The 22,202-nt window shown below is 41.4% G+C and overlaps 1 protein-coding gene across 1 annotated transcript in view; it reads left to right on the forward strand.

Moving 5' to 3' along the window:
* The window catches only part of xpo4 (exportin 4), a 100,200-nt gene that overhangs the window by 6,798 nt on the left and 71,200 nt on the right, over positions 1–22,202 (forward strand). The window contains exons 2-4 of the mRNA XM_078402434.1: positions 14,617–14,722; positions 17,679–17,820; positions 20,204–20,342. Of these exons, the coding sequence (XP_078258560.1) occupies positions 14,617–14,722; positions 17,679–17,820; positions 20,204–20,342 (387 nt within the window). The remainder of the gene's footprint in view (positions 1–14,616; positions 14,723–17,678; positions 17,821–20,203; positions 20,343–22,202) is intronic.

The following is a 22,202-nucleotide window of genomic DNA, read 5'->3' on the forward strand; positions in this document are numbered from 1 at the left end:
TTGGGTTGGGACCCTTCTTCCCCCTTCTGGCATCAGCCTTGTATTGTAGACTGAGATGATGCGGTCATCTGGGGCTGTAGGAGACAGTGAAGGTACATTGTTCTCCCTCGAAGCAACCATAAAAAGCTAATCTGGGAGAATTGTGCCGCTGTTACTTGATCAACTAGAGGAAACCCACATGGTCCTAGGGAGAACATTAAAACTTCACATGGACCGGACCGAGATCAAAATTGAACTCAGGTCACTGGCTTAGTGAGACAGCAGCTCTTCCAGCTGTGCCACTGCCATGTCATTATACAATTGCAAGTTATTCTCTGGATCCTTCTGGGTCACTTCACTTTCTGCACCTATAGTTATATCGTGACTATCTGTCTTAAAAACTCTCCTGCATCTATGGGTACAGCTACAGCTGCAATTCTCTAAAGATTTTTAGTCTCTTCATCAATCAGGACAATGAGTATAAGCAGCGGGAAGTCATATTGCAGCTTTATAAAATTTGGCTACAGCCGAATTTGGAATATTGCATGTAGTTTTGGTTACCCCATTTACAGAAAGGATGTGGAAGATTTGGAAATGGTACAAAATAGGTTTACCAGAATGCCGCCTAGATTAGAGGCAAGGAGAGCTGCCAGGAGAGGTTGGACAAACTTTGTTTCTTCTGGAGCATCTGAGGTTGAGGGGAGACTTGATAGAATCCCGCTGGATCATGTGCAGGCGGAGGAGATTAACGGCATCATATTCAACACAAATACTATGGGCTGAAAGGCCTGCTCCTGTGCTGTACTGTTTTATGTTCATGTAACGAAGTAGCACCTTGCATTTGGAGGTAGTTCAGAGAAGATTTACAAGGTTGATGTGTGGGATGAAGTGGTTGTCTTGAGCAATTTGGGTTCATTGATGTTCAAGAGGAATGATCTTATTGGAACCAACAGTGCCCTCCATAATGTTTGGAACAAAGACCCATCATTTATTTATTTGCCTCGGTACTCCACAATTTAAGATTTGTAATAGAAAAAATCACATGTGGTTAAAGTGCACATTGTCAGATTTTAATAAAGGGCATTTTTATACATTTTGGTTTCACCATGTAGAAATTATAGCGTGTTTATACAGTCCCCCCATTTCAGAGCACCATAATGTTTGTGACACAGCAATGTCATGTAAATGAAAGTAGTCATGTTTATTATTTTGTTGCATATCCTTTGCATGCAATGACTGCTTGAAGTCTGCGATTCATGGACATCACCAGTTGCTGGCTTTCTTCTCTGGTGATGTTCTGCCAGGCCTGAATTGCAGCCATCTTTAGCTTATGCTTGTTTTGGGGGCTAGTCCCCTTCAGTTTTCTCTTCAGCATATAAAAGGTTTGCTCAATTGGGTTCAGATCGGGTGATTGACTTGGCCACTCAAGAATTGATCATTTTTTAGCGTTTGTTCTTTGTTGCTTTAGCAGTATGTTTGGGATCATTGTCTTGCTGTAGAATGAACCGTCGGCCAATGAGTTTTGAGGCATTTGTTTGAACTTGAGCAGATAGGATGTGTCTATACAGTTCAGAATGCATTATGCTACTACCATCAGCAGTTGTATCATCAATGAAGATAAGTGAGCCAGTACCTTCAGCAGCCATTCATGCCCAGGCCATAACACCCCCACTACCCTGTTTCACAGATGAGGTGGTATGCTTTGGATCTTGGGCAGTTCCTTCTCTCCTCCATACTTTTCTCTTGCCATCACTCTAATATAAGTTAATCTTCGTCTCATCTGTTCAGAAGACCTTTTTCCAAAACTGTGGTTGCTCTTTCAAGTATTTCCTGGCAAACTGAAAACTGGCCGTCCTATTTTTGCAGCTAACCAGTGGTTTGCATCTTGCAGTGTAGCCTCTGTATTTCTGTTCATGAAGTCTTCTGCGGACAGTGGTCATTGACATATTCACACCTGACTCCTACAGTGTTTCTGATCTGTCGGACAGGTGTTTGGGAATTTTTGTTTATTATATATTATATTATAAGGCGGCACGGTAGCGCAGCGGTAGAGTTGCTGCTTTACAGCGAATGCAGCGCCGGAGACTCAGGTTCGATCCTGACTACGGGTGCTGCACTGTATGGAGTTTGTACGTTCTCCCCGTGACCTGCGTGGGTTTTCTCCGAGATCTTCGGTTTCCTCCCACACTCCAAAGACGTACAGGTATGTAGGTTAATTGGCTGGGTAAATGTAAAAATTGTCCCTAGTGGGTGTAGGATAGTGTTAATGTACGGGGATCACTGGGCGGCACGGACTTGGAGGGCCGAAAAGGCCTGTTTCCGGCTGTATATATATGATATGATATATAGGGAGAATTCTTCTGTTATCAGCTATGGAAGTCTTCCTTGGCCTGCCAGTCCCTTTGCGATTAGTAAGCTCTCTTTCTTCTTAATGATGTTCCAAACAGTTGAGTTTGGTAAGCCTAAGGTTTGGTTGATGTCTCTAACAGTGTTATTCTTGTTTCTTAGTCTCATAATGGCTTCTTTTACTTTCATTGGCACAACTTTGGTCCTCATGTTGATAAACAGCAAAGGTGATGGAAAGACTGGAGGAAAGACTGGGTGCTGAAAGCTCTCTTACACCTGCATTAAGGAGGCAATTAAATACACCTGAGCAATTACAAATGCCTGTGAAGCATGTGTCCCAAACATTATGGTGCCCTGAAATGGGGGGACTATGTATAAACATAGCTGTAATTTCTACATGGTGAAACCAAAAATGTATAAAAGTGGCTTTTATTAAAATCTGACAATGTGCACTTTAATCACAAGTGATTTTTTTTTTCTATCACAAATCTTAAATCATGGAGTACAGAGGCAAATAAATCAATGATGGGTCTTTGGCCCAAACATTATGGAGGGCACTGTATAGGATTTTAATAACCTCCCACATGCCATCATATCTCTCAGCTCATGTTCCATGGTGAATGTTGTTTTGAAAAAGCACCGAAAATCACGTGGGTACTGAATGCGAGACTTTAGTCGCCGTTCAATGGTCCTTTATTGTCACGTGAACTGAAGTACAGTGAAATTCTCTTTTTGCATACAATTTAGCAAAGTATTATTATACCTAAACCCAATCCTAGGTTGTACAAAGTGTGCAGAAATAGTCTACTGAGACAATATACAAGAGTCAAAATGTAGAAACTAAGAACTGCCGATGCTGGTTTATATTAAAATTAGACACAAAGTGCTGGAGTAGCTACGCGGGTCCCAAAATGGCGGCACTGTCCTAGCAGCTGCGGCTTACCTGCGGTCCGTTTGTCTTTGTGTTTTTTTTAATTTTATTTGGTCTTAATTGTAGATGTGATGTCGTGTTTTTGTGGTTGTGTACTATGTGTGTGTGTGTGGGGGGGGGAGGGGGGAACTGTAACATTGTAAATTTGTCCCTTCAGAACGGAGACCCGACCTTTGTTTTCTGGGTCGGGTCTCCGTTCCTGCTGCGGCCTACCATCGGCCCAACTCCTGGAGCTGGCGGCCTCCAGGGCTCTGGTTCGCAGAGCCCGCGGACCGGACTCACCATCAGCGGAGCCAGCTGTCTCCGGAGGCTGCGGGAGCGGCTGCGACTCGCCTTCGGCTCGGGCCGCGTGGATGCTGACATCGGCAGCGTGTTCGCCTGCCCCGGATCGCGGGGTTTGGGTCGGCCCGCCGCGGAAATTTCACCGTCCGGCGCGGCCTGAAATAGGCCGCGGGATTTTTCTCTGCTCGGCGGGGACTTCAATGTCGGGAGCCACGACCGCCGCGACGTGCAGCGGCAGCGTGTTCGCCCGCCCCGGATTGCGGGGCTTGGGTCGGCCCGCTGCGGACCTTTCACCGTCCGGCGCGGCCTGGAACGTGGCAACGACAACAACCTGACCGCGGGAGAAGATGACAGGGGAAGAGAAAAGACATTCTGGCCTTCCATCACAGTGAGGAGGGGACTGGAGGAGACTCACTGTGATGGATGTTTCTTTTTTTTTTGTGTTGGTTGGGGTTGTGTAATTTGCTTATTTTACTGCTTTTATTGTTGGACTGTGGGTGACTAAATTTCGTCCAAAAAACTTGTTTTTTGGATGACAAATAAAGATATCCTGAATCCTGGGTCAAGCAGTATCTCTGGAAAAAAAAGATTAGTGTAATTTCGGGTCAGGACAAGTCGCTGGGTTTTGGCACCATTTTCAAAGTCCAGGTTGCTTTAAGTGCAGTTGGCCATAAGGCCCGTTGTCCTGGAGGCAGAGCAGGGTCAGCCTGGCCAAGCATAGTCGTTGGTGTCCACCACCACTCTGTGCCACTGCAGGCCGTGTCCTGTCTGTGCACTCAGTCTCCTGGAGTGGCGTCATAATCCAGTCGAGCCCCAAGCAGCTGCAAGGACTTCAGCCGCCGCAACGGTCCAGATCTTCACATCAGCCAGCGAACCGTTGTCCCTCTCCTTGCCTGGCCACTGTTCAACCTTTGTGCTCCAGGGGTGCCTCCTGCTGCCGAACTTGAAACCCCAGTTCCTCTTACCGGCCCTTTGTTCTTTGTGTCTGCCGCCACTGCCATCTTGACGTTCTCCACTCTCCTCAGTGGCCCTCTCTTCAGGGCGGGTTTCCAGTAAGGAGGGTAGAAGAATAATCGGGAACATCACTAGGCATTACCCAAAAGTGATCTGACACCTGGTGAAGCTGTAGCACAGGATTACATGTCATTTTATCAGTGGAAATAGCATGCTGTAGATAAAGATCAATGATTCTGCAGCCATTACATCTGATCGAGCTTTGTGATGATGATGTACTTGAATATACAGAACACCAGTGCCCTGCAAGGATGCATACACAGCACATTGCTATACTCCCTATACACTCACGACTGTGTGGCCAAATTTTACACTAATTCCATCGAGCCACAAGAGACTGCAGATACTGGATCGTGAGCAAAAGATTGTGGTGCAAGAACTCAGCAGGCCAGGCAGCATCTGTGGAGATAATGGATATCTCCCCTATAAGGTTCAAGCTAAAGCTCCTCTTTGAGAAAGCTTTCATTTTGCATCTTGTTTTATCTTTGGAACTGTTCTGGCTCTTTCAATAGTTCCCATGTTCCCAACTTGAAACACTATTGGGAATATTTTTCATGAGTTGGTGTACATTTCTGATGCTGCAAATTGCCCATAGCTTATACATGCCCACTTTTGTGCTGCCAATCTGTTCTGAGTTTGCTTCATTGTTAATGCCACACAAGGTGACAGGGATGTTTTTAAGGTGGAGATTGACAGCTTCTTGATTAGTAAGGATGTCAGGGGTTTTGGGGAGAAGGCAGGAGAATGGGGTTGAGAGGGAAAAATAGATCAGCCACTTGATGGGCGAAATGGCCTAATTCTGCTCCTATAACATGTCCTTGGTGTAAAGGTATGACGGTTTTCACAAGGACTGTGTGGTGGTAACTTCTACTAGTGCTACTGTAGAAGGATGCAACTGCAGAATGGAAAATTCTTGAGTAGGTTTGTCACCCCATGTTAATTTGCCTACTACCTGCTGCATACCTTGTATGGAAGCTGCATCTATCTGGACTCTTCCAGTTTGGTCATTAATGGTGACATTCCTGGAGAGGCACTGATGCATTAACTGAGGTTGGGTGACAGCTGATAACAAAGTTGATGTTACCCTTTCCATTTTTGACCCAACATTATGTGACTTAATGGATACGGGAGCCTAATGCCATTGGACAATATTGTGCTGCCATCTTTGGTGGGACAAGACGTGCATTCTCTCCTCATACACATCTTGTGATGAAGTCTGGTGTATGATTCTATGGTGGACATGAGTTCTGGAGTAACTCAGTGGGTCAGGCAGCATCTCTGGAGAAAAATGATGGGTGATGTTTTGGGTTGGACTGACTGAGTCAATGGATTGAATGTCTGGCTGTTGCTTCTCCAGCGGGAACTCCCACATTTTTTACATCAATCTCCAGTTTTTTGGAGGGCTTTGCAATGATGGGGCTGGGAGCAACTTTTTGGATATAAGGTTGATATTGAGGAATTTATTCAACATGGTCCTGTAGAAGATGGCAATGTGGTTCCATACAAGATCTCGGATTGGGAAATAAACAAGACTTATTGTTGTGTGGCATTTTGTTCTATCATGAAGATATTGTAGTAGATCGATAAATGTACAGGAGACCTCCCAACTAATTGTGATCCTCTGTAAAGTGGATATGATTTTTAATATGCATTTAACTTAGAGATGCAGTCAGAATTATCATCTGAGTTTAGCTTGTGAATGTTCTATATCATTATGTGTGCAAAGCTCTAATATTACAAATGCAAAATATTGCAGTGTATCACATCTATGGGTTTCCTGAAATTAATATTACAAATCACTGGTTATCCTTCACTTGTAATTGTTTTGAAAACTAGTATTTTTTAAATAAAATCAAACTTTGCCAGTTTGATTTAAGTACTTCTGAATTTTAGATTTTTAGATTTAGAGATACAGCGTGGAAACAGGCCAACCGAGCCCGCGCCACCCAGCGAACCCCACACATTAACACTATCCTACACACACTAGGGACAATTTTTACATTTACCCAGTCAATTAACCTACACACCTGTACGTCTTTGGAGTGTGGGAGGAAACCGAAGATCTCGGAGAAAACCCACACAGGTCACGGGGAGAACGTACAAACTCCGTACAGACGGCGCCCATAGTCAGGATCAAACCCGAGTCTCCGCCGCTGCATTCGCTGTAAGGCAGCAACTCTACCGCTGCACCACCGTGCCGCCCGTGACGCATGGAATCATTACTGTACTTCTACATTGATAATTTGTAATTGTTTTTATGAAAGGAACTTGATTGTCTCAATTTTCTCTTGAAGTTCAGTACTTTATCTATATATATCTATATATTACTAAAACTGATATTTGTTTGTTATTTGTTATGAGGGTCGATGTATATATATGTTAGGATGTTAGTTATCAGCCGTTTTTGTGCCCCCGTGACACGATAGTGCTACAATTTTAGGACCACCTTACTCACCTTTGTCCTGGGGACCCTTTCATCCAAGTTTCATTCAAATTAGTCTTTTATTTTTAAAGTTACAGAGATTTTAAAGTTTAAAATTCCCTTATAAAAACAATTTCTTGCCATGTTCATCGTGTGACAACACAATAGGACCTGCCCAAATGATGGCCAATGAGGGAGGGGGGGGCTCATGATGATGGCCGGGGGCGGGACCCGCCAGAGTGACGTCCCATGTGGCGGCACGGTAGCGCAGCGGTAGAGTTGCTGCTTTACAGCGAATGCAGCGCCGTCGACTCAGGTTCGATCCTGACTACGGGTGCTGCACTGTAAGGAGTTTGTACGTTCTCCCCGTGACCTGCGTGGGTTTTCTCCGAGATCTTCGGTTTCCTCCCACACTCCAAAGACATACAGGTATGTAGGTTAATTGGCTGGGTAAATGTAAAAATTGTCCCTAGTGGGTGTAGGATAGTGTTAATGTACGGGGATCGCTGGGCGGCAAGGACTTGGAGGGCCGAAAAGGCCTGTTTCCGGCTGTATATATATGATATGATATGATATGTTGGGGGGGGGGGGCGCTGCCCATTTAAAAAACTTTAAAATTTTCCTTCAATCCAACTCGACGCCCAATTGGTCCGGGTCCCACGTGGGGGGAACGCCGCCCATTTAAAAAAAATAGAATTCGATCAAGAGCGATGCCCGATTGGTCCGCACCCCACGTGGGGGCGTATCTTCCTAGTTCAACAAAGAAACCGACATGTTATTATAGAACCTTTAGTAATAACGGGAACCCAACGGGTCCACGGGTTGTCTAATATCAATTAGAATTCGTGTCTTTTATCTCCCTTGTTCATTCTTTCACAAAATGGCCAATGTATTTCTTTGATTTAGTTCCATAATTGATGGGTGCATTCTGATGCAGAATGATACAGAAGCAGCTGAATTTGAGTAGTTGATTGTGGGGCATCACCACTAAATGTCTGTTATCAACTGACTTGTACACATGCACTATCTAGTTAGAGACACTAGATGGCAAGCAAGAGTTAATCGATAATATTAGATAATAGACAACAGGTGTAGGAGTAGGCCATTCGGCCCTTCAAGCCAGCTTGCCATTCAATGTGATCATGGCTGATCATTCACAATCAGTACCCCATTCCTTCCTTCTCCCCAAACTCCTTGACTCCGCTATCATTAGGAGCTCTATCTAGCTCTCTCTTGAAAGCATCCAGAGAATTGGCCTCCACTGCCTTCTGAGGTAGAATTCCACAGATTTACAACTTTCTGAGTGAAAACATTTTTCCTCATCTCCGTTCTAAATGGCCTACCCCTTATTCTTAAACTGTAGCCCCGAGTTGCAGATCCGAGTTAATAGATGCAGCTGTAAAGAAGGGTGAAGGTAGCTGAGGAAGATAAGAATAGTGAAAAGTTTTATAACTGCATTGTCTGTTACGGTAGCGAAGCATCACTCCCATGTGTATTGTTGTAATTTGAGGGGAGGTCATATTTTACGATTGTTAGCAGAAAAACTAATGGACAAAGCCACAATTTTCTTTTTAAATTTTAAACATGTCACATGTTTAAAAGGTTGAGCCCTTCAGCTATTGAGTTGTTGACTATAAAGCTGTTTTGAAGCTTGGCATTACAAATTGCAGCTGAGTTGTAGCTGTGTTGAAATTCACTGTGATTCAATTGGAGATTATTCATTAAAAAGATTCATAGCGTTAAGGTGAGGGGTAACGTTTAAAGGAGATGTGCGGTGCAGGTCTTTTTAAACAGAACAATGCGTGTCTGAAATGTGCTGCCTGGGATGGTGATGAAGGCAGATATGATAGTGGCGTTTAAAAGGATTTTCGATAGGCACATTCAAGTACAGGAAATGGATGGAAATGCACTATGTGAAGGCAGAGGAGATTTGTTTAACTTAGCCTCATGTTTGGCATGGATATTGTGGGCCGGAAAGCTTGTTACTCTGCTGTACTGTTCTACATGGGAATATGTGTCCTTTTAAAATTCTTATTTAGAATCCCAGGAAAAGCAGCATTTATTGCCCATTTTGTAATCTACGTTGAAAAGAAGGTTTTATGTTACCACCTTGAATCAGTGCAGTTTTTTCATATGAAGGTACATTCTGATCTGAACCTCTTTAAAGTTCTAACTTTTACATTTACCCCTGCTCTTTGCTGAATATTTTGCATACGTTTCAAAAATATTGTTTATATTATGAGATAATTAAAGCTTCCATGTGTGACTGATACATAAAAAGCAAAGTCAATGAGTGAAGTACATTGGGTTGTAAATTAAACCAACTTCCAATGATTTAACCAGATAATTCTGCTGATGTCGGCAGTTTTGTTAAAGATTGCAGATAAGTAAAGCTTGTTTTAAATTATCCCTAATTAGATATTTTTTCTTTATTTTTCATATAGAACATCTTTGCTTTTGGGTAATGAAAATGGGTTGAAGATCTGTTTCATGATCAAGGCATTTCCAGTCTTTGCCTTCCCTCAAAGTCAAATAATATTTGCAGTGTCCATGGCATTAGCAGTTTGTCTTCTCATGAGGGGCAAAGTTTAATAGTGGGAGCTGAGTTTGTTGATGATGAACTGCTAGAATGAGACAGACATAGAAACATTGAGGTTTACAATGAATATGGTTGTACTGATTAAAGGAGTGACTTAGAAGCGTAGAAACAGAAAAATAGATGCAGGAGTAGGCCATTCGGCCCTTTGAGCCAGCACCACCATTCAATATGATCATGGCTGATCATCTAAAACCGGTACACTGTTCCTGCTTTTCTTAAGCATCCGAAAACATCCAGTGAATTGGCCTCCACTACCTTCTGTGGCAGAGAATTCCACAGATTCACAACTCCCTGGATGAAGAGGTTTTTTCTCATCTCAGTCCTAAATGGCCTTCCCCTTATTCTTAAACTGTTGCCGCTGGTTCTGGACTCCCCCAACATCGGGAACATTTTCCCTGCATCGAGCCTGTCCAATCCTTTAAGAATTTTATATGTTTCTACAAGATTCCCTCTCATCCTTCTAAATTCCAGTGAATATAAACCCAGTCCACCAATTCTTTCATCATCCCAGGAATTAACCTGGTGAACCTACACTACACTCCCTCAATAGCTATAATGTCCTTCCTCAAATTAGGAGACAAAATTGCACACAATACTCCAGCTGCCGTCTCACCAGGGCCCCGTACAACTGCAGTAGGACCTCCTTGAAGCTAAACTCAAATCCTCTCGCAATGAAGGCCAACATGCCATTAGCTTTCTTCACTGCCTTCTGTACCTGCATGCTTACTTTCAGTGACTGATGTACAAGCACACCCAGGTCTCGTTGCACCTCCCCTTTTCCTAATCTGACACCATTCAGATAATAATCTGCCTTCCTGTTCTTGCCACCACACATTTATCCACATTATACTGCATCTGCCCGCTCACCCAACCTATCCAAGTCACCCTGCAGTCTCATAGCATCCGCATCGCAGCTCACACTGCCACCCAGCTTTGTGTTATTCCACAAACTTGGAGATGTCACATTTAATTCCCTCTTCTAAATTGTTAATATATATTGTAAACAATTGGGGTCCCAACACCAAACCTTGCGGCACCCCACTAGTCACTGCCTGCCATTCTGAAAAGTTCAGTTAATTCCTACTCTTTGCTTCCAGTCTGCCAACCAGTTCTCTAGTCATGTCAATACCCTACCCCCAATACCATGTGCTCTAATTTTGCACACTAATCTCCTGTGTGGGACCTTGTCAAAGGATTTTTGAAAGTCCAGATACAGCACATCCACTGGCTCTCCCTTATCCATTCTACTTGTCACATCCTCAAAAAATCCCAGAAGATTAGTCAAGCATGAATTCCCCTTCATAAATCCATGTTGACTTTGACCAATCCTGTCACTGCTTTCCAAATGTGCTGCTATCACATCTTTAACAATCGACTCAAGCATCTTCCCCACTACCGATGTAAGGCTAACTGGTCTATAATTCCCTGTTTTCTCCCTCCCTCCTTTCTTAAAAAGTGGAGTTACATTGGCTACCTTTCAGTCCACAGGAACTGATCCAGAGTCGAGAGAACATTGGGAAAATGATTACCAATGCATCCACGATTTCTAGGGCCACCTCCTTGAGTACTCTGGGATGCAGACCACCAGGCCCTGGGGATTTATCTGCCTTCAGTCCCAACAGTTTACCAGTTTATATAAAAACAGACTCTAAAAGCTTCTTTAGATACGTAAAAAGGAAACGATTAGTGAAGACAAATGTAGGTCCCTTACAATCAGGCTGGGTAAATGTAAAAATTGTCCCTAGTGTGTGTAGGATAGTGTTAATGTACGGGGATCGCTGGGCGGCACGGACTTGGTCGGCCGAAAAGGCCTGTTTCCGGCTGTATGTGTATGATATGATATGATATGAAACAAAGAAATGGCAGAACAGTTAAACGAGTACTTTGGTTCTGTCTTCACAAAGGAAGACACAAACAATTGCCCAGAAATACTAGGGGACCGAGGATCTAGTGGGAAAGGGAACTGAAGGGAATCCACATTAGTCAGGAATCTCCTCTTTAACCAGCAATGCCACCCCACCTGCTCTTCCTTTCTGTCTATCCTTCCTGAATATTGAATACCTCTGCATGTTTAGCTCTCAGCTTTGGTCACCCCGGAGCCATGTCTCCGTTATTCCAACTATATCATATTGCTTAACTACTAACTGCACATTCAATTCATCCACCTTATTACGAATGCTCCCCGCATTAAGGCACAAAGCTTTCAAGTTTGCGTAAGAAGGAACTGCAGATGCTGGTTTAAACCGAAGATAGACACAAAAAGCTGGAGTAACCCAGCAGGACAGGCAGCATCGCTGGAGAGAAGAAATGGGTGACGTTTCGTGTTGAGTCTGAAGAAGGGTCTCGACCTGAAACGTTACCCATTCCTTCTCTCCAGAGATGTTGCCTGTGAAGCTTTCAGGTTTGTTTTTCTTCTTTCTACCTTTCGCTTCTGTCCTTCTTTTACGGCCCTCTGTCTCCTTGCATTGGTTCGCATCCCCCTGCCCTGTTAGTTTAAACGTGACCTTTCCTACATTCTCTTTCCCAATAATTGCATGCAAACGCTTCCACGTTGTTGACTCCATCCCCCTACTGTTTGGTTTAAACCCATCCGTGTAGCATTAGCAAACCTGCCTGCCAGAATGTCGGTCCCCCTCCAATTAAGGTGCAACCTGTCCCTTTTGTACCCTGCCCCAGAAGAGATTCCAGTAATCTTAAAATCTGAATCCCTGCCACCTGCACCAATTCCTCAGCCGCACATTCAGATCCCCTATCTCCCTATTCCCACCCTCACTAGCACGAGGTACTAGAAGCAACCCAGAGATAACCACCCGAGAGGTCCTGTTTTTCAGCCTCCAACCTAGTTCTCTATACTCGTGTTGCAGAACCTCCTTCCTCTTCTTACCCACGTCATTTGTGCCTACATGCACACCTTCCCTCTCGAGGATGCTTACCTTCCCTCTCGAGGATGTTCCGAAGTCGGTCTGAGATGTCTTGGACCCTGTCACCTGGGAGGCAACGCACCATCCTCGTGTCTCGCCTGTCGCCACAGAATCTCCTGACTTAAATTAGTGGGATCAAGCAAATTGGTTCTAAATAGTAATGCTGAATAGTACACTGAAGAACATAGACAATAGACAATAGGCAATAGGTGCAGGAGGAGGCCATTCGGCCCTACGAGCCAGCACCGCCATTCAATGTGATCATGGCTGATCATTCTCAATCAGTACCCCATTCCTGCCTTCTCCCCATATCCCCTGACTCCGCTATCCTTAAGAGCTCTATCTAGCTCTCTCTTGAATGCATTCAGAGAATTGGCGTCCACTGCCTTCTGAGGCAGAGAATTCCACAGATTCACAACTCTTTGACTGAAAAAGTTTTTCCTCATTGAGTGATGTACTTGGTTAGAGAAGATTGGTTGCATATGTAGTGGAATCTCAACAGAACTTAAATCTGAGCTTGAATAAAGGCATAGACTGACTTCCCAACACGTCCGAATTTGGCGGAAAGTTTCTGCTTCCTTATTACTGCCATTCCGATTTCGCCTCACATTTTTCCACAAACCACATGCCTCGCCACTCGCCCTGCCCTCCGCCTCACCGCTGGTCGCTGGCCTCGCCACTGGTCGCTGGCCTCGCCACGCCGCTCGCCTCACCGCTGGCCTCGCTACTACTGAATCTTGCTTAGAGGGAGTGAGATTGATTTAAATAGCTCAATGCTATACGGTACATTTAAGAACACTTCATATTTATTCAACTCTGTAAATTATTTTACCCCTCTTAATTTGTTGCTTGGCTGGTTGGTTTTATTGTTCCCGAATAACCGGTTAAGTTAGTTAGCATGTGCCTTTATAAGTCACACAGATGTTTGTACTCATTAAAAAAGTTTTATGGTAATTTATTATTTCTTATCCATTCTCAAAATATAGCAGACAGTAGAACTCTGAAATGAAAACAGAAAATTCTAGAAAGGCTATTGATTTAAATGTTAACTTTCTCTCCACTGAAGTTGCCTGACCTGACTATTTCCAGCATTTTCTGTTTCTTTTTTTTTTAAAGACACAAAGTGCTGGAATAACTCAGCGAGTCAGACAGCTTCTCTGGAGAACATGGAAAAGCAGCATTTTGGTTCGGGGCTCTTCGTCCTGACCTGAAACGTCGTCCATCCATGTTCTCCAGAGATGCTACCTGACCCGTTGAGCTACTCCTGCACTTTTTATTTTTGTAAACCAGGATCCTGCAGTCCCTTGTGTCTACATTTTCTGTTTCTAGTTTGCTCAGTGTGTTTCCACAAATAAAATGAAATAAACCACCGCTGTTTTTGATGTTGGTTGAAGGTAGAATATTGGCCTATCGACTTTGGGAGACTCATTCTGTTTTGTAGAGCATTGTCTAATCTTTTTAGGTTCACCTGATCTATGGGAAGAGAAGGCAATAGATAATAGGTGCAAGAGTAGGCCATTCGACCCTTTGAGCCAGCACCACCATTCAATGTGATCATGGCTGATCATTCGCAATCAGTACCCCGTTCCTGCCTTCTCCCCATACCCCCTGACTCCGCTATCCTTAAGAGCTCTATCTAACTCTCTTGAAAGCATTCAGAGAACTGGCCTCCACTGCCTTCTGAAGCAGAGAATTCCACAGATTTACAACTCTCTGACTGAAAAAGGTTTTCCTCATCTCTATTCTAAATGGCCTACCCATTATTCTTAAACTGTGGCCCCTGGTTTTGGACTCCCCCAACATTGGGAACATGTTTCCTGCCTCTAACGTGTCCAACCCCTGAATAATCTTAGGGGTTGCCAAAGGCTGCATTCTAATACTCTTCCAAAGAGTTGTGATTTACTTTTTTTAAATGATTTGGATTCAGAATGTAGAAGTCTCAGTTCAAGGTGTTATGTGTAACCTGTGCAAGTAGCTGTGCAGTTAATATTGTATGACAGCTTAAATATTTTTACTAATTGAAAATAAGTTTCATCTGAACACTTCAATGTAATTTTGCTCTAATTTGCTTGCAGCTGAAAAGCTAACCATAATAAGTACCCGTATTTTCCTGTTTCCACAGGCACCCCCATCCATGGTCAGTCATGAGCAGCGTCAACATGCAGAACACATATTCCTGTCATTTAGAAAATCAAAATCACCATTTGCAATATGTAAACACATATTAGGTAAATCTCTCCTGTTTTATCTGTTTAGTATCACTGATATTGAAAAATATTTTTGTTGCTCTCTTATAAATGTTTGTGAACCTATGTATATAGATAGACCAGAAGAGAGATCTTTATTTTCTGGGCTGGGAAGTAATAGTTATTTTAACTATTTTAATAGGAGTGTAGAACCTGATTATTTTTCTCCCCTCTGAATCATATGCACAAACGTGAGTATAGCTTCATCAGGCATCATGTGAATGAATGAATGAATAAGTTTATTGGCCAAGTATGTGCATATACAAGGAATGTGCCTTGGTGCTCCGCTCACAAATGACAACACAAACATACAGTTAACAATTAAGAATAAAGCATAAACACATCAAAACAATAAGGATACAACATTACGGTCTAAACATGTGGGTGAAAATAATCCAGAGCAAAAAAGAAACTACAGACTTTGGTTATTGAGTAGAACTACCACTCGTAAAAAGCTATTTTTATGTCTGGCTGTGGCTGCTTTGACAGTCTGGAGTCGCCTTCCAGAGGGAAGTGCTTCAAAGAGTTTGTTCGGCACAAACCTTGTTTGCCGAAGAGCCTGTCCCTGCGCTGTACTGTTCTATGTTCTAAAACGCGGTGGGGTAAGTGGAATTCCAATTATCTCCCTTTTCCATTATTAGTCTTGAGATAGTCACAAGATATGTCTTTATCTCTGGTTTTTTTAACGCTTCTTACAATGGCAGAGGAGCTTAGGCTGTTTTTATTAGCTTTTTTAAAACACATCCCATGGGTAATTAAATTAGCAGTTGTGCTTGTCAAAAGTTACAATTTAAGATCAAAGCATACTAAAACATAGCAAGCCACGGAGCCGAGTGGTATCTTGTGAAATGTGTGATCCATTGTGAAGTTCTCCATAATTCACTTTTTGAGCTTAATGTTTTCATTTAGGAGCTGCACAGATAATAGATAAACTATACAGGAAAAATGCACAAATTCACATGGATATAGTGGCAGCTGCAGCTTTGCTATTGCAGTTGGAGCACACTGTTGGGATGAAGTAGAGAGCCTTGCACCTGACCTGTACATTCTTGGCTGTCGCTGACTATGAAATATGAATTGACCAAATGGAACAACTGTTCATTTTGTAGGGTACTTTGAAGGGTCATAGTCAAATCGAACCATCATTTCGATGAATGGCAAACAGTCACCAAAGGTTGTTTGGCCTAACCTTGCTCCCTTTTATGTTTTGAAAATCCCTTCCAAAAAATCTGCAGATACTAGAAACCATTGATTAAAAAATAGAAAGCATTGAGCCATCAAGCACGTCAGGCCATATCTTTGGGAAGAGAAAGAGTTAATGTTTCAGGTCAAAGGGCCTTCGATCTGAAAGGTTAACTATTTCTCTCCCTATAGGTCTGACCTTGCCTGCTGAGTATTTCCAACATTTTGTTTTTTGTTAAATAAGCTAGTAGATCCAAATCAAGGCAAGAAAACTTAAACTTGTTTTGCCAGTTAAGCTTTTGTTTACTACTTGCAGTTTAAAAAATAAGTCATTCTCATTTCTTTCCCCAACCTTCACTTCTTGCTTGTCATTAGCTCTTCCTGATGAAAGTTATTAATAATTTGGCGGAGTGTCTGCTAATTCCATTCAATAAATTGATACGCAGTGTATGCTTATAAAGGGGTCTTTTGTAGTTTTGGAAGATTGATTTCTGCATTTCTGTAGCTGAGGTGAAACTTCCTTTTTTAAGATATAGCAGTGTAGCAATTGTGTGTTATGGCTGGTAGCAAGATTCAGAGTAGGGAGAGCAGGAATATTTGAATTTAAGTAATTAAATAAAAATCTTTTTAAAATGGCTAATTGCAGTTATAGTTTAAAAAAATGTGGTTTTAAAAAATCTGATTCGTTAATTTCATTCAGTGAAGCAAATCTGCTGCAGTTTGGTTGATATGTGACTCTATTGGTTAAAACCTTGTTGGGCCCTCAGTTTAGTGGTGAACAGGGATGAATAACAAATACCAGCATTGCCAGGGACATCTATGTACCGTGAATGAATGGCTGGCATACACCCAGTACACCTCATGACTTCCTAAAGAAATAATAAAGAGAAAAATAAAGTATATAATAAAGATAGTAAGTAATACAAAACTGATGATAAGCATTTTTGTTGATTGAAGAAAATGTTAACGAACTTTGGTCCCATAGAAACTTTTGTGAGAATTAAGAATAGAAATCAAGGAAATTATAGATTAAGCGGGTGTTTTATGTAAATCTTTACTGTGGACAAGTAACATTCTAGAAATTGTTGTAATTTGGCAATTGGAATGGAGAGAGGAATGTGGGGAAATTGACGATTACGATTCTGACGATCGATGATGTCTGTATGGAGTTAGTACGTTCTCCCCGTGACCTGCATGGGTTTTCTCTGGGATCTCCTGTTTCCTCCCACACTCCAAAAATGTACAGGTTTGTAGGCTGATTGGCTTGGTAAAATTGTAAATTGTCCCTAGTGTGTGTAAGATGGTGTTAGTGTGTGGGGATCATTGGTTAGCGTGGACCCGGTGGGCCGATCTCTCTAAACTAAACTAGACTAGACAAGGGCAGTGTTGCTAGACAAATTGTTTTTGGATTTTTTTAGATTTAGAGATACAGCACGGAAACAGGCCCTTCGGCCCACCGGGTCCGTGCCACCCAGCGATCCCCGCATATTAACATGTTGGAGCTACAAGCTGACAAGTCCACTGGCCATGATGAGCTTTATCCGAGGGACGTAGATACTTAGCTGATGGTTATTTTTAATGTTCCAAATTCCCTTGTTTTAGGGAAGGCTGCATTGTTGGCCTGCTTTTGGCATGTTTATTGTTCATATATTTTGTCGATGGGACAATATTTTTCAACTCTTAAGCCTGTGGGTTACTTCTATGTAATTTGTTGTTGGGAAAGGTTGAGTGAAATTTATTTTTGTTTTCTTCACAGAAACCAGTAAAGTTGACTATGTTCTATTTCAAGCTGCCACGACCATAATGGAAGCTGTTGTTCGAGAATGGGTGCTATTGGAAAAAAACAGCATTGAATCACTACGGACATTCCTATTAACTTATGTCTTGCAAAGGCCTAAGTGCGTACTAAGTTATTTGAGTCTGGGATAATGGGACTTTATTATTAGAGTATTTGGGAGGTTTACTGAAACGACCCCCAAGATGGTTTTGTTTTTAGTTGCAAATGATTCGGCTTCAGAAATTCTGTTTAAATTCCAATAATCCGGCACTCTTGGTAGTACCGAACTAGCAGATTTTCTAGAATATTGAACGTTACTCTTGCTAATGCTTAAATGCACTTTCATTTCAACTTTTTTTGTACATTGTACAGTAGTTTAATGAATTTTCCCGAGTTTAAACGGAATAGGAAAAATGCAAGCATTCTGGGCCATATGTTGGCAAACATTCTGGACCAACATATGGCCACTGTTTTTACTGTTCTCGAGACTTGGTGGGTTAGAAATTAATTCTCATTCCAGCCACACACCTAAATAACAGAGTTAGTCCTTGATTCACAGGGAGGAGAAAAGGATTTTTCTTTGAGCCAAATATGATCTTTCACCACATTTTTTGGAGCACCTGCCTTACTTTAACAAAAGCAAATTTTTAATAGGAGTTGCAATTAACATCAAATTGTTGGGAACATTTGGAAGTTGCGATAGCATGTAAAAAGTGAGAACTAGCTAATCTTCAGACCAATTTTTTTTAAATCAGAAGTTTAATCTAAAACATTAATTGTTTCACTCTTCAAAAAATTCCACATGATCTATTAACATTTGTAGTATTTTCTCAATGTTGAGTTACGAAGCGGTTAACTGCCTCTCCCCTTAGACTTCATGTAGCTCGGTGGACCGGCAGTTGTCTTGTTCTATTTTAATTGTTCTCAGAAAGTCTCCAACAATAACTTCACCAATGTGTTTAATAGACATTCATCCAAAAAGGTTGCACTTAAATTATCTTGTATGCCCCTCCTGGCCATTTCCCAACTTGCCTATTCCCCATCATTCATCACTCTATTCTTACTGCTCTGCATATTTCATCACTTACTTGTCATCTCAGTGCTAAAATTTAAAGTTTAAATTCCTTATACGGTCTTGCCATATCCCTCAGACTTTCACTGTTCCAAGTTAACTTTGTCCTGGCTTCTGCAGTGTTAGGAATGGTTTAGACGGTTATAAACTCATAAGACATAGGAACAGAATTAAGCCATTCAGTCCATCGTGTCTGCTCTGCCAATCGATCATAGCTGATCGATTCAACCCCATTCTCCTGCCTTCTCCCAGTAACCTTTGAAACCCTTACTGATCAAGAACCGATCAATCTCCACTTAAAAAATACCCAATGACGGCCTTCACCGTTATCTGTGGCAATGAATACCACAGATTCATCATCCCCTGGTAAAGAAATTGCTCCTCATCTCCATTCTAAAGGTACATCCTTATATTCTGAGGCTGTGCCCTCTGATTCCAGACTCACCCACAACTGGAAACATCCTCTCCACAAACTAGTTATCTAGCTCTATGACTCTAATAGCATATGGTGTGCTTGGCTGCCAAGACATTGGAATTTATCCTAATGCGGCCAGGTTCGATTCTGTCTATGGGTGCTGCCTGTATGTAGTTTGTCCATTCTCCCTGTGACCGCATGGGTTTTCCCCTGGTGCTCTGGTTTCCTCCCACATTTCAAAGATGTATAGGTTTGTAGGTTAATTGGCTTCTGTAAAAATTGTCCCTCGTGTTTAGGATAGAACTAGTGTACGGATGATCTCTGGTCGGCACGAACACAGTGGACCAAAGGGCCTGAATCACTAAACCAAACTACTCTCTCCCTTGCACTGTACTCTTTTTAAAATAGTACTCCTTAAATCAACATTATTGACTTAAGCTTTTATTTACCTTTATGAAAGTGTATTTCCATGCGAGATCCTATGGTAAGATTTAGAAAATGTACTATGTTAAATGTGCTATGTAACCAAATGCTCCAGCTGCTGTTCCAATTTGTTAACTGAATTTGTCTTTCTGCAACTTTTAATTTCAAACAAATGGAAATATATCTATATTTGTAACATATATGCCTTTAAAAGCCTATTACGGAATAAGTCTTTTGTCAGGTGTGCTTTTAAAGGAATCTTTGATACCAATTAAGCCAAGAAACTCTTGTGTGCTTGGCTATTTCAAATATACCAAATATATCTTGTTTTTGAACATTGTAATAGACGGTTCATTACAGGGAAATTGTGGATTGACAACCAAGACTTTTAGATTCAATCTATCTTTTGAAAATGTTCTAGGTGAAATCTTATAAAACATAAGATAATTAAAAGAATTGTAAATTGGAGCAAAGGAATGTTTTAAGATCTACTTTTGACATTAGGACAAAATTCATTGTTATGAAAAGTAAGTTAACATTATCACCATAATGTTTTTTTCAAAAGCAGTTAATATGTTTGTTGTTTTCTTAAAGCCTTCAGAAATATGTTCGAGAACAGATACTATTAGCAGTAGCAGTAATTGTCAAGCGAGGCTCATTAGACAAAACCATTGTCTGCAACAGCATCTTCATTGAAGTTGGTCACTTAATAAGCAGTGGCAACCCAGTAGTGGTAAGTAGTTAATGCAGCCTTTGGTTTTTACATCTTTTTAAATCATAACTGCCTTTGCTGGTAGTAGTTGATTTCAATGCATTTCTGCCAAATCTTGGATAATTTAAATTTTGCCTTTTTGTTTTTATGCCTTCATCTCCCTTAAGTGGAGAGGAAGCACATCAGGTGTATTCTGTCTTTAATCGCTTTGATAAAATGAACATTGAACATTTCAATGAGTCAGAAAGGGCAGGTAAAAACTGCTATCAATTGCACTTCACTTAACTCTCCTTTTCTACTTATGAACTATCATTTGCCATCTTGTAACTATTCTGATCCTAGCTCCCTTATATTTATTTTCTCTCGTAGTCAACATTGTCAGCTATTTACCTTGATGAAATTAAAATCTTCAGCTAGATGCCTCCTCGCACTTCCCTGAATTTGACCCATTTCCTTGTCATGGTTGAAATCTCTAGAAATCGCCTACTGAGCAAAATGCTTACTTTTCCCAGCTTTGACTTTACCTACCGTTGCATCCGGAAGCCACTCTTCTTTCCTTCTTGAATGTATAATCACTACATATAATTTTATCAAATTTTAGATCCCTTCAATCTGATCTCCTCCATCCCATAAATTCCAAGATTGCTGCTTAAAATGGCCAGTAGTATCCTGAACTCAACCTTTAAGTTGTGCAAAAGAAAAATACTGCAAATGTTGAAAATTTTCATGGTCTTCAACCAACATCTCTCTTCCACAAAACATTTTGAAGGCAATATCTTCACATGCTTTTGTTTACTTATCCTTTCCAACATAGTCAAGGCACTTGCTACAACAGCTGTAACCATAGCAAGGAAATGGAGGAGAAGAGAAAGGCCAGATTTTTGTAGTGCTCCTGTTATTTGCCTCCCAGTGTCTACATGATCACCTCTGGTGTGGCCAAGATTACACCGTTATGAAGATTGTTTGTTGGTAATTGTCTGTTACTTTTTTAACAATGGGTTTCCAAAGATCCTCTTCATCTTTGGCATCACAAATAAAAACAAGTTGAAAATGGCAATCAAAAATGTTTTCCTCTCAATGTATGCCTTTAAACAAGGAAGACATGCCTTTCCTGGTCACACTGCTTAAAATACTCAACAAGACCTGTTTTATTAGAAATATTTTTTTGCATCTTAACAATTTGATTTGGGATGATCGGCCAATTCCTCATTCTTTGATTATATAAGTCTTGCTCAGTATTTTATCAGGTCCAATTTCAATCTGTCAACCTAACTAACGTTGGGATTAAATCTGCTTCATGACAATTGGGGTGAGGGGAGAGTAGTTTAATTCTGATACAAGATCAGAGTAAGTATTTCTGTGCCCTTTCTACTTAGGAATTTGCTGTAAAACAGCTGCACCAAATGGAAAATTACAGCTGTAAAGTGTAAAGTAGACTTTTGAGGATGTGTGAATGATAACGGAAAAGCACCATATCCATTTGGCACTTTTCCCATGTGAATGTGAAGTTTGAATGAATGTCCTATCAAAACAAGTTTTCCGCTACAACGTCCTAATATTCATTGCATTTCAAAATTGACTTTGTCCATTTATTATAAAGGTATTGTTACTTTAACACCAGGAGCAAGATTTTCTATGAATAATTGTGGCAAAATAAAATAGGTTTATAATCAGAGGGATTATAGTTTTGTTATCGTGATTACAGGGCATTCCTCCAGTACTCGCCCTCTTTTCCCATCAACTCACCTTAGATTCTCTGTGGCTATAATGGAGGAAGGCAGGTGATCTTAGATATCACAAAATTAGTTCTTCTTTCACTGATTTTATTTTAGCTTATAAGGCAGTCTAGCTTTCATATTAAAAGTGAAAGAATTGTGGATT

The sequence above is a fragment of the Rhinoraja longicauda genome, chromosome 7, assembly GCF_053455715.1.
Source record: "Rhinoraja longicauda isolate Sanriku21f chromosome 7, sRhiLon1.1, whole genome shotgun sequence".
Classification (NCBI taxonomy): Eukaryota; Metazoa; Chordata; class Chondrichthyes; order Rajiformes; family Arhynchobatidae; genus Rhinoraja; species Rhinoraja longicauda.